General features: G+C 40.0%; 1 protein-coding gene across 1 annotated transcript in view; it reads right to left on the reverse strand.

The window, feature by feature from the left end:
• KLC1 (kinesin light chain 1) overlaps positions 1-13934 on the reverse strand; it is a 78771-nt gene that overhangs the window by 7905 nt on the left and 56932 nt on the right. Inside the window, exon 13 of the mRNA XM_065403899.1 lies at positions 4951-5112. Coding sequence (XP_065259971.1) covers positions 4951-5112 — 162 coding nt within the window. The remainder of the gene's footprint in view (positions 1-4950; positions 5113-13934) is intronic.

The raw sequence follows: 13934 nt of genomic DNA on the forward strand, positions 1-13934 counted from the left end.
ATACCAACACCTTCACCACCACCACCACCACATTTCATGTTTACGTTGATGCAGTCATATGGGAAAGGTGAGAGTACAGTATCAAGCAAAATCATTCTATCAAGGTCTGAATGAACAAACTATTTTATTATTTTTGTTCAACTATCTAGACTTGCATCTGAAGAAGTGAGGTTCTTACCCACGAAAGCTTATGCTCCCAATACTTCTGTTAGTCTTAAAGGTGCCACAGGACCCTCTGTTACTTTTTACAGATTCAGACTAACTCGGCTACCCCTCTGATATCTAGGTCATGTGCACTAAACATATTTAGTGAATTCTATAAGTTGAGTTTATTAAAAACTTAGGAACCATTTATGATCAGAAAATTATATATATTTAGATTCTTATATTTCAGTTTTACTTTCACCATGTTTCAGAAAAATATAAAAAGATGAAATGACAACTTTCCACACATTACATTCACATTTTATGCCACATAAGTTTCTAACTCTTAAGTACAGATATCAAATTTGTATACCAAAGAATTATTGTTTTCTCTTAAAAACCAACAGTTTAGTAAGATAAGTAACCACTTGCTACTTCTAGAAATCCTACATGGCTACTGTTTGAAAGGAAGGACTGTAAAAGGAGAAAGTACTACTAAGCAGACAGAGACAGACATCAGTTGGAGTGAGTTTATTAGAGAAAGACAAATACACAAATCACTGAACACCAAGATTAGTAGAGAAAAGCATAATTGCCAAAATTTCACACAAAGACTAAACAGCAATGCTACTTTAGAATAATCATAAGTGAAGACATCCAGAGTTCCATATTGATGTTAACCACATTATAGGTCTCTAAATACATTTTAAAGCACTTGGAGCACATGCCTTACTTTTACATTTTATTCTGTAAAGGTCACCATCATGCTATTTTAATAATACCTTGTGTGATACTTTTAACTACCTTTTTCATAGTGAACAGCTACTTATAAAGTTCATTCTTACTTTTTACTTAAGTATTACACAGCAAATGGTTGTAATAACACATTTTGTATGACTAGATACATATCTAGCAAAGCTACACATGTACAGAAATAGGAAACCGAATAAAAGACACTAGCACTGAAGGAATGGCCAGTTTACAAGGAAGTGTAGCTCTGACAAAAATCGTAAGGGATTTGCTAAAACACAGCAGTCAGTACTGAAGAGAGAAGTTAAAGCTTGAAGATGGTGCACGCCCGTCATGCAGGAGACAGTATAAGAATCACAAAAGGCATCTAGGCCTGTCAGACAGAAATGGAGAGAGAAAAACTGAATGAAACTGTTGGGAAAAGTTCAACAGTTTTCAATTTTGAACAGTTATGTTTACGGTATTTCTAGGTCATATGCTGGAGGTCTTTTTTTAAATTAAAGATTTGGGATTGCACCTCTAAGTGCTGCCATTCACAGATCCTTGTAATTACCCAAAAGGTAGTTGTTTGTTTACATACTTTAACCTATTTCATTAACATGTATCATACAAAAATTACCAAAAGAGATCCAGTCTTTTATTAAATTAACAAGTAATTAATTTAAGTAAATAAGAGAAAAGCAGATTTTTAAAAACCATAAATTGCTTTTATATTATAAAATCACGTGTAATATATGCAAAGGAAAGAATGATTTTTTTTCAATTGAAAAGAATACAAAAGCCAAAATAAAAAGGAAAAACTTAATACAAGATTTAAAAGAAATGAACAGAACAAGGTGCATTCATTTAAGCTTTAACTTCTGTCAAGAATTTTTTTCTCCACAACACTAAAAAGGAAAAGGGTTTCTCTTACCCCTCCAAACAAAATTCCATCTACTTCTTTGAGGTAATAAGAATCCATGGAACTGTTGATGTGTTATCATGCATATATTTTTAAAAATTAAAATTCATAAGGAAAATACTGTAATGCAAGTTTCCACACACTGGCCTGCCGAATGGACCTCTATGTTGAACTGAAAGAACCACCTACAGAAGTGACGAGGTAGTTGAATTCTTAGGCTTTCCATTCTCAACTCTGGGAAAATGGACATGGATATCAATTAAGATTTTTGTTTAGTGATGATGGCATCTCTCCGTAGGAAGTAGAGTGAATACCAATAAAAAATATTTTACAACAAGATGCCCTACTACCAGTAACTGAAAACTAACTGGGAGTTGCAATCAAATCTTCACCTGATGACAGAGGTCTATTATCAAATTAGATTTTATATTTTGTTTAGAATTACATAAAGACCTTTCAGATAGAATGATTCAAGAAGTGCTTATGGAAATTCAGCAGCTTTGAATCTGAACTCTATATTTTAGATACATGATTCCATGAATAAAAAGTCAAATTATTCCTTGTATCTTAAAATAGGTATGTTCACATCAACAGTTCTCAAGTTAGCTGGCATTTCAGCTTTATAGCCACTATATAAAAAATATCCTTCAGTTTTTGAGACAGACATGGGGCAAAAGCTCAGGCTTATCTGGAAAAGTCAGTATAAGAAAACATTTTTAAAATGTTTATGAAAGCAATTCTCTAACAACAATTTCAAATTGTAAAATTTTAAAACTGATAAAAAGTTACGAGAACAGTGTATTGTTCCATAAATAGTTGCAAGTTTTAAAAGTAAGTGTTAGTATACAATATACATTACATCAATTTTACTAAACAATGTGTGTCTTAGTATTTAGCTATAGATTTGTTTAAAACGGACTTGTCAGTTCCTCTAGGACACTACCCCAAAGTGTACAGTTCTTGTCTAAGCTATACTACATGTGGGAAGTTACTTTAATTGCAGTATCCTCTTATTGTGTATACCCTCACAAAATTACTACTCCTGTGCACTGCTGGTCAAAAACTGCAGAAAATTTCTCAAATTTAAAAATAATTTCAACTACTCTATAAATTGCACTATCCCTAACACCGTTTTGTCTGACAGCCAAGTTCTTGAGCCAACTCAAGAGTACCGATGCACATCAGAAGGGTTTTTTTTAAACCAAAACAGGCCCTTTCTTTGGTCTCTGTAAACAAATTAAATTGCCTATGATAGAAATTCAATAGTACTTCCTGTCTGAGAAGCAGAATATCTGTGTGGAGAGAAGAGATAAGGGAAAGGTAACACCACATCCTACAGGTACAGAAAAGAACAGCATTAAAATAAGGTAGAAAACAATGCTGGGAAGTTTCCTGTTTCATTTGTGTACGAACAAACTCTCTCAAGTGAGGAAGAAAATGTGGACTGTGAATAGTCCCATGTATATCAGAAAAAGTGATGCCACATTTTTTAAATGAATGGTGCAATTCCCAGACTTTGTAAAAATCAACACTTCCTTAATTCTGGTCCCTAAAGACAAATTAATTTTTTAGGTCAACAGATTTTTATCAGTTAGGTTTCATTCAAATATTGACCTAGAAATACCATTTTGTATTTTTCCAGAAGGTTCTTTATCATTCCAAAACCTGCATGCTTGTTTTAATTAAAAGCAAACAGTAGAAAAAGGTTTTATTCACTTAGAACACACAAAGGCATGCAAAGTACGGCAGAAATTAAGGGAGGAGTACAGTACACAGTTCTAATGCTGAGTGGACAAAATTAAGATAAAAGGAGTTACCAAACTTATTTTGGGGACACTAATGATGCAACATTAATTATTCACAACAGATGCTGATTGATTGTCTTGGCACGGAGAATACCAATGCCAACAAAGTGCCATTTGATAAATGACAAAAGCAACCAAAGATGGAGAGAACATTCTCCGTGCAAACTCAGCAAGTGTAAGTTTTTACGAAGTTGGCTTTAGGATCCTAAAGCTTCTTACAAGTGACTGGAAAACTGTGGTAAGGGAAATGAACTTTAGAAGCATTCTAGTTTATAAAATAGGATAAACACCCGAAAGCAAAAGTAAAAGTAGCCAGACAAACCTATCACTACAGCAATTTGGCAAAATGTATCAGTGCTTTTAGCAGAACTATAGTTTATAGTGAATTAACAGTTTGCCTGCCTGCACTAAGTACATCCCCTTGGCAGCAACAGAATACACAATAAGAAAGTCAGTAACCGGAGCAAACAAAATTAAGTAAACAGTATACCTAAAAGCATGAAAGACATAACAAAGGGTAGAAAATGCACAGTTAATCACACATTACAAACATATCTATTTTTAAAAGTTTTTGTTGTTCTAACTCATGACACAGGTATTCTGTTAGGTAGTGGAACAAGACATCACAAGATAGAATAAGGCCTCACTTTAATCATAAATTCTAAAGGAGTGCATGGGAAGTGGAGATATACATTTCATTTCAAAAATGTATCTTTGCTGTCAAGTTGCCATGAACCAGCAATGACAGCACATACAAAAGCAGATTATGGATCAACCTTCTTCCATGACTGGAAACAAAGTTACAAATCATTCTCTCTGACAAGGTTGGGAGAGGGGTGACTGGAGTTGTTTTTAAGTCTTAAACTGATTATTTTTATTTACTTTAAAAACCACTGATGTTTTAATATTCCTAATTCCATAGTGGCACCTGCTGGACACATTTAACCTACAGGCAAGGATGATATAAAGAGAGCAAATAAGCAGAAGTAAATTAATTGCCAATTTACTGAGGAAACCACAGACTAGGGATTATGCACCCAACAAACACCAGGACACTCAATCAGCATTCAGATGCTCATAGTTAAGCCCAGCTGCTTGAAATTCCTAAAGAAATTTTACTTTTCAGGACAAAAAAATTGTGGACAATTTAAAAGAGTAGCAAAATGTGAAGAATTTACTAAATGCAAGATCTTATTCTTTAATTCTTAATTCTGCAGAATTATGAACTGTAAAGTAGATGAAGTAGGAAAACTACTTTGAAAACACAATGGAATGACAACTGGACAAAGAAGTTCCTGTTATAGTGGTAAATTTTCTAAACTATTTTCTTCAACTGTGTACTGTACTTACCCCATTCCATTCTACGCTCATACTCACTTCCTCGCCTCCATCAGGGCCACTTTCGTACTTTACCACATCTACATTGAGGCTTTCTCGGCTTCGCCTTTTTTCTATGCTCTCGGGGTCATTTAGCACTTCAGCAACTCTCTGTTTGTGAACATTGTCAAGACCCTGTGAGGCAGGCAAAGGGGGGGAAAAGTGTCTTACTTACTCAATATAGGTTTTAATAATGTATAGTATCATAAATACGCATGGTAACCAGGTTAACGAAAAAATCAGTGATACATTTAACTTGCTCTGAACTTAATACAATTTTCAATACTTTATAACTGATCTAGTACAAATATCAATGCAACATAAAGCAAAGCAGTTGGACTCAGCACAGGCCTGGGAGTTAGGAGACTTGGGGTTCTTCTCTCGACTGTCAGTGACTTACCTCAAGCATTTCACATATCTGCTTGGTATTAAGGCGCCTGTTAGATCACTAACATGGAAACACATGCTCTTTTTTCCTTGGTTTCCCCAGATGTTAAATGGGGTTAGTAATGTTTATTTATCTTTGTAAAGAACATTGAGTTCATCTTTAAAAAGTCCTACACAAAGTTTCATTTAAAAAACCCAACCGACTGTGGTATAAGCTTTCTATTAAAAAGTGTTCTCATGTGCTGAAATTTTACAAGTAATGAATTTTATTATGAAAATTTAATTATAACCATAGAATAGGATCAAAGTAGAGATGGAAGAGAGGGACTTTATTGATTCCAATCTTTTGCCAGTGCAATATAGAGTTTCCTGATAAAGGATGCATCAGGTACATGTTCTGAATTTCTGAAAGGATTACTCAAAGAAATATAAAGTATGTTAGATACAAAAAACTACACTAAAAATATTAAAGTTGCTAAGACAACAAATCATGTCAGGAAGTGCTACAAGTACAAAGTGATGTTTGTTGCTCAGCCAGAAACAGAACCCAGCTCAGTACGTTTGTCACAAGAGAACATCCCTTCTCTTCTTGCAACTTTCTGCATCATTCACTGTCCACCTTGGGCAGTGAATGAAGCATGGGTCAAATAGTATATAATCACACAAAGATTATCATAATATACAGACACAAGGAGGCTAAGTCACACAGAAAACATTAATTTGGGCATTTCTTAATTTTGAGTACTTGCACGTTGTAACTGACATTTTAAAAGTAGCTTTTTGTATGCAAATGCCTAGTTTTTTAGAAAAGTAAACTGAAGAAACAGAAATTCCAACAAGTGGAACCATAATGATGCCCTGTATGGGTCATTAACAGGATTGAAAACCAAGACCTTTAAATAAATTACACAGACATCTACTACTTGAGCTAAAGGTATAACTAACTTACTGCACTAGCAGTCTGTAATCCTCTATGTCCATCAGTCACTAGAGGGGGACATGACACTTCACCAGTGGCTTACCCAACTCTTTCAGACAGCACACAGAAGTCTGGAATCAAAAGCCTGGGTACTGTTGCTGGCTCTGGAGGGGAGTGGGGTTTTAGTAGTTACAAAGAGCACAGAAAAACATACACCTCTACCCCGATATAACATGAATTCGGATATAACGTGGTAAAGCAGCGCTCCGGGGGGGGGGGGGAGGGGCTCCCCAGCTCCCACCGGCATGTCCCTACAGCTCCTAAGCAGAGAGGCCAGGGAGCTCCACGCACTGCTTGCAAGTGCCGCCCCCAAAGCTCCCATTGGCTGTGGTTCCTGGACAATGGGAGCCGTGGAGCCGGCACTTGTGGTGGGCAGCGTGCGCTGCCCCTCCCCATAGGAGCTGCAGGGACACGTGGAGCCAGGAAGGGAGTCTGCGAGCCCCGCCTCCCCTTCCGCCAGCAGGGGTCCCGGGCCGCACGCCGACCTCCCCCTCGCCCCAGCGGCGCCCTGTACCATCCCCCCCAGAGCACCCCCTGGCCCAAGTTTCAGTTAGGGGTATATAGTAAAAGTCATGGACAGGTCACGGGCCATGAATTTTTGTTTACTGCCCATGACTTTTACTAAAAATACCCGTGACTAAAATGTAGCCTTAACCATGATATATGGCCATATGCTGCCACACTTGCAGACCCCCGTGTAGGAGTGTGCTGGGGCAGGAGGTGGAATGTTAGGGGAAGTGGCTGCAACACTCTGCAATTCTGGACTGTGAGCCAACAGACTGCTGTAAATTAGAGCAGCCACAAAGCGGCTTTAACCTATTCCCGGGGCTGCACGAGCCCCCGAGGCAGCCCACAACCCAGAAGGCATATATGTGGCTTAAAGAGCCACGTGAGAGATGCAATACCAGGTTCTATTTCCAGTTCTGACAGAACAGAATAGGTGCAACCTCATTTACCCAAATATAAGATGAGGAGAATTATACTTTACTGCTTGACTTGCTCAATAAGAAATGCAAATTGCACAAGACTTCATTAGTCCATGAAAGAGATGAGACTTGAAGCATAATCTTTTCCTGGAGTCCAGCACATCTACCTCAGTAGTGAAAGTAAACTGAAACAGGAGGGGGCACCCTCAGCACACCAGCCAAGGAGAAGTGCTGCTGCCTCAAGCCTAGGAGGAGAGGGGGAACTATCTCTACTTTTAGCATAAGATGGTGGCTGTGCCAACTCTGTTTCCCCTTTACTTTAACATGTGCCTTCATCTAGACCAACAGGGCAGTGACAGGTGCTGTTAATTAATGTATCAACCGCCACATCTGAAACTAGCTCTGTGCATGTGAATACAGCTGGCACATTTTGGAGCTCTGTGGGACTAGAGCATGCTCCATACAAATGGAATATTCAGGGATTTCAGCTGCAAACCTTTAAGAAGCTCTATTGAGCATGTGCAAGGGGTGATTTTCAGACGCTTATTACTAAACTATATCTGGGTTGATTTCTCTGGGACATCAAAAGGCATTTCTTTGATCCCAGAAGGAACTCCCTACCAAATGTCAAATTCTGGTCCAAAACCTGAAGGGCTCTAGAGCTCTTCAAAGAAATGGTTGGAACTTTGTTTTGTCAATAGTTTAAAAAAAAAAAAAAAAACTTTCACCTAACCATATTCTCAAAAACAGCTGAACCCTTTGTGCTGACACATTTAAAAAAAATCCAGCCTGATGTAGTGAGAAAGCATAGAAAAAAAATTCTGCCAGACTTTAACCATTCAGGCTAAATTATAATGGTGGTTTATAATGCTAAGTCTTAGGCAAACAACTACAGGCCTACCTGCCAGTTATGCCTATAATTCCTTATACTCATTGCCATTTACCCTGGTTAATTATGTCATAACTTTTCTAACATGCATGTAATCACATGAAGTGATATTAACCAAATCAGAACTAAACACCAAGTGAAAGTTTTGTTGCTCAGGAGACAATACACATACAGAGGTTATTCATCTTGTGCAGTAAATGGAGTTATTTGAGATGGGTGTCCCTGTGAGTGGTCCACTTCAAGTGCACTTGCACCCTGTGCCTTTGATAATAGATTTTTGGTAGAGGTGCCCTTCAGCCCGCCCATGCACCCCACACATCCTCATCCTCCAATAAGAGACTATATGGGCTGCATGGGCAAACTGCCCTCAACTCCTTCATCACCACGAAGTCCCATAAGGATGACTCCAAAGCAGAGGGGAAGAAGGCAGGTAGTGGAGCACCAAAAGAGGGACACATCTCCAAGAACTCCAGTTACTACACAAGCTGCGTAACCTCTCCTTCTTTAAATAGTGTCCCTCTGGGTGTTCAACTTCAGGTGACTCCAGATCAGTATTCCCCTAAGGAGGCAGAAGGTTCAGTGCAGAGTCCAATACAGAAGAGAACTAACTTGCCCACAGATGCAGCTGATCTTTCCGCAGACACCAGGACGTAACAATCAGAAAAGGAGTATGAAACAGAAGACCAATTTGCAACTCTACATATGTCTACGTCCTTAAGTAATGCAATTGATGTAGAAAGTGCTCTTGTAGAATGTGCTAAATCTCTCGAAGGGGGTTGGACATGAGTTCTATCATACCAGTCTTAATACAACCAGAGATCCACTTTGACAACCTCCATTTCGAAATTACCAAACCCTTGTTCGTATCCATTATAGACCGAAACAGGAGATTTTTCTAAATGGTTTGGTCCTGTCTAGGCAGAAAGTTAACATGCTCCTTACATATAGAGTATGGAATATAGCTTCTTGACTAATCCAATGTTGTTTTGGGAAGAAAACCAGGAGATAACTGGTTTGATTAATTTAGAATTCTGAGGACACTTTAGGTAAGAATCTTGGATGGGCCTGTAGCGACACTTTCTCTCTGGAAAACACTGTAAATGGGGAGAGTCTGACATTAAAGCCCTCAATTCTCCTACTCTTTGGGAAGAAGAGAAGAGATCACTATCAGACAGGCTGTCTTCATAGATAAATCTTACAACAAACATGTAGCCAGAGGTTCAAACGTATGCTTCATAAGGTCATTAAGGACTAGGTTCAGGTCCCAGTTAGGAGCAGGTTTCCTGATTTGTGGGGACATATTTGACAAACCTCACAGGAATCTTGCTGTAGTTGGGTGAACAAAGAGAGAAACCCTCCATGGGTGTGTGAAAGCCTGTTATTGGTGCTAGGTGAACCTTAATACAATTCACAGAAACGTCTTCCATTCCAACAGGTAATCCAGTACCCTATGAAGAGGAGAGTGAGTTGATGAAATATGACGACTGTTACAGCAAAGATGGTATTGTTTCCACAGTATTTCTTGTTGATGGTTTTCTATTATTTAATAAAACTTGTTGTGCATTTGAGGAACAAGGCCCTGTAGCCCCAAGAACCATCCAATCACAGAAGTGTAAGACTGGAAGGGACTGAAATCCATCTTCTACTCTAGTCCCCACAACTCAAGGCAAGACTACATGGTAACTAGACCATTCGTGACAGGTGTTTGTCTAACCAGTTCTTAAAAACCTGCAATGATGGAGATTCCACAATCTCCCCAGGCAATTTGTTCCAGTGCTTAGCCACCCTGACAGTTAGGAAGTTTTTCCTAATGTCCAACCTAAACCTCCCTTGCTGCAATTTAAGTCCATTGTTTCTTGTCCTAACCTCAGAGGTTAATGAGAACAAATTTTCTACCTTTTATATACTTGAAAACTGTTATCATATCCCTCTGCAGTCTTCTTTTTTCCACATTAAACAAGCCCATTTTTTCCCCATCTTTCCTCGGAGGTCATGCTTTCTAAGCCTTTAATCATTTTTGTTGCTCTCCTCTGGACTTTCTCCAATTTGTCCATATCCTTCCTGAAACGTGGCGCCCAGAACTGGACACAATACTCCAGCTGAGGTCTTATCCAGCGCGGAGTAGAGAGGAAGAATTACTTCTGGTGTCTTGCTTACAACACTCCTGCTTATACATCCCAGAATGATTTTTGCTTTTTTTGCAACAGTGTTACACTGTTGACTCATATTTAGCTTGTGTCCACTATAACCCCTACATCCCTTTTTGCAGTACTACTTCCTAGGCAGTCATTTCCCATTTTGTGTGTGCAATTAATTGCTCCTTCTAATTGGAGTACTTTGCATTTCTCCTTGAATTTCATCCTATTTACTTCAGAACACTTATCCAATTCGTCCAGATCATTTTGACTTTTAATGCTATCTTCCAAAGCACTTGCAACCTCTCCCACCTTGGTATCATCCGCAAACTTTGTGTGTACTCTCTATGCCATTACCTAAATCATTGATGAAGATATTGAACAGACTCAGATCCATCCCTGCAGGAACCCACTTAATATGCCCTTCCAACTTGACTGTGAACTGATGACTACTCTCTGGGAAGGGTTTTCCAACCAGTTATGCACCCACCTTATAGTAGCTCCATCTAGGCTGTATTTCCCTAGTTTGTTTATGAGAAGGTCAGGTGAGACAGTATCAAAAGCCTTACTAAAGTCAAGATATACCACATCTACTGCTTCCCCCCATCCACGAGGCTTTTTACCCCATCAAAGAAAGCTATTAGGTTAGTTTGACGTGATTTGTTCTTGACAAATCCATGTTGACGATTACTTATCACCATCTTCTAGGTGTTTGCAAATTGCTTGCTTATTTGCTCCATTATCTTTCCAGGTAATGAAGTTAAGCTGACTGGTCTGTAATTCCCCAGGTTGTCTTTATTCCCCTTTTTATAGACTGGCACTCTATTTGCCATCTTCCAGTCCTCTGGAATCTCTCCAGTCTTCTATGAGTTTTTGAAGATAATCACTAATGGCTCAGATATCTCCTCTGTCAGCTCCTTGAGTATTTTAGGATGTATTTCATCAGGCCCTGTTGACTTGAAGACATCTAACTTAAGTAATTTTTAACTTGTTCTTTCCCTATTAAAGCCTCAGATCCTACCTCATTTTGACTGGTGTTGACTATGTTAGACATCCAATCACTACTAACTTTTTTGGTGAAAATTGGAACAAAAAGTCATTTAGCACTGCTGTCATTTCCTCATTTTCTGTTATTCTCTTTCACCCCTCATTGAGTAATGGGCCTACCCTGTCTTTAATTTTCTTCTTCCTTCTAATGTATCTGTAGAATGTTTTCTTGTTACCCTTTGTCTTCACCTAGTTTAATCTCATTTTGTGCCTTAACCTTTCTAATTTTGTCCCTACATGCTTGTGTTTGTTTATATCCATCCTTTGTAAACGGACCTAGTTTCCACTTTTTGTAGGACTCTTTTTTGAGTTTCAGATCATTGAAGATCCCTTGGTTAAGCCACAGTGGTGTCTTGCCATACTTCCTATCTTTCCTAAGCAGTGGGATAGTTTGCTCTTGTGTCCTTAATAATGTCTCTTTGAAAAACTGACAACTCCCTCGAACTGTTTTTTCCCCCTTAGACCTGCTTCCCATGGGGTCTTACCTACCAACTCTCTCTCTGCTTGGAACCTCAGAATCCATAAACTGGGGTGAAGTGTTTGACCTGCATCTTGAGTCAGTAGGTAAGGACTGACTGGAAGCTTCCAAGGAGGACAAGAGGGGACTCTGATGAGATAGGGATACCAGACTTGTCCTGGTCACTTTTTGGAAGTTTTTGGAAAGTGTAGGGGACAATTTCCTGGGGCAAGTGCTGGAGGAACCAACTAGGGGCAGAGCTCTTCTTGACCTGCTGCTCACAAACTGGGAAGAATTAGTAGAGGAAGCAAAAGTGGATGGGACCCTGGGAGGCAGGGACCATGAGATGATCGAGTTCAGGATCCTGACACAAGGAAGAAAGGAGAGCAGCAGTATACGGACCCTGGACTTCAGAAAAGCAGACTTTGACTCCCTCAGGGAACTGATGGGCAGGATCCCCTGGGAGAATAACATGAGGGGGAAAGAAGTCCAGAAGAGCTGGCTGTAATTTAAAGAATCCTTATTGAGGTTGCAGGAACAAACCATCCCGATGTGTAGAAAGAATAGTAAATATGGCAGGCGACCAGCCTGGCTTAACAGTGAAATCCTTGCTGATCTTAAACACAAAAAAGAAGCTTACAAGAAGTGGAAGATTGGACAAATGACCAGGGAGGAGTATAAAAATATTGCTCAGGCATGCAGGAGTGAAATCAGGAAGGCCAAATCATACTTGGAGTTGCAGCTAGCAAGAGATGTTAAGAGTAACAAGAAGGGTTTCTTCAGGTATGTTAGCAACAAGAAGAAAGTCAAGGAAAGTGTGGGCCCCTTACTGAATGAGGGAGGCAACCTAGTGACAGAGGATGTGGAAAAAGCTAATGTACTCAATGCTTTTTTTTTGCCTCCGTCTTCACGAACAAGATCAGCTCCCAGACTGCTGCACTGGGCAGCACAGCATGGGGAGGAGGTGACCAGCCCTCTGTGGAGAAAGAAGTGGTTCAGGACTATTTAGAAAAGCTGGACGAGCACAAATCCATGGGGCCGGATGCGCTGCATCCGAGGGTGCTAAAGGAGTTGGCGGATGTGATTGCAGAGCCATTGGCCATTATCTTTGAAAACTCATGGCGATCGGGGGAGGCCCCAGATGGCTGGAAAAAGGCTAATATAGTGCCCATTTTTAAAAAAGGGGAAGGAGGAGGATCCGGGGAACTACAGGCCAGTCAGCCTCACCTCAGTCCCTGGAAAAATCATGGAGCAAGTCCTCAAGGAATCAATTCTGAAGCACTTCGAGGAGAGGAAAGTGATCCGGAACAGTCAGCATGGATTCACCAAGGGCAAGTCATGACTGACTAACCTAATTGCCTTCTATGAGGAAATAACTGGGTCTGTGGATGAGGGGAAAGCAGTGGATGTGTTATTCCTTGACTTTAACAAACCTTTTGATACGGTCTCCCACAGTATTCTTGCCGGCAAGTTAAAGAAGTATGGGCTGGATGAATGGACTATAAGGTGGATAGAAAGCTGGCTAGATCATCGGGCTCAAGGGGTAGTGATCAATGGCTCCATGTCTAGTTGGCAGCCAGTATCAAGCAGCATGCCCCAAGGGTCGGTCCTGGGGCCGGTTTTGTTCAGTATCTTCATTAATGATCTGGAGGATGCGTGGACTGCACTCTCAGCAAGTTTGCAGATGACACTAAACTGGGAGGAGTGGTAGATAAGCTGGAGGGTAGGAAGAGGGTAGGATACAGAGGGACCTATACAAATTAGAGGATTGGGCCAAAATAAACCTGATGAGGTTCAACAAGGACAAGTGCAGAGTCCTGCACTTAGGATGGAAGAATCCCATGCACTGCTACAGACTAGGGACCGAATGGCTAGGCAGCAGTTCTGCAGAAAAGGACCTAGGGGTTACAGTGGACGAGAAGCTGGATATGAGTCGACAGTGTACCCTTGTTGCCAAGAAGGCTAACGGCATTTTGGGCTGTATAAGTAGGGGCATTGCCAGCAGATCGAGGGACATGATCATTCCCCTCTATTCGACATTGGTGAGGCCTCATCTGGAGTAGTGTGTCCAGTTTTGGGCCCCACACTACAAATAGGATGTGGGAAAATTGGAAAGAGTCCAGCGGAGGGCAACAAA

The sequence above is a fragment of the Emys orbicularis genome, chromosome 4 (genome assembly GCF_028017835.1).
Source record: "Emys orbicularis isolate rEmyOrb1 chromosome 4, rEmyOrb1.hap1, whole genome shotgun sequence".
Taxonomy (NCBI): domain Eukaryota; kingdom Metazoa; phylum Chordata; order Testudines; family Emydidae; genus Emys; species Emys orbicularis.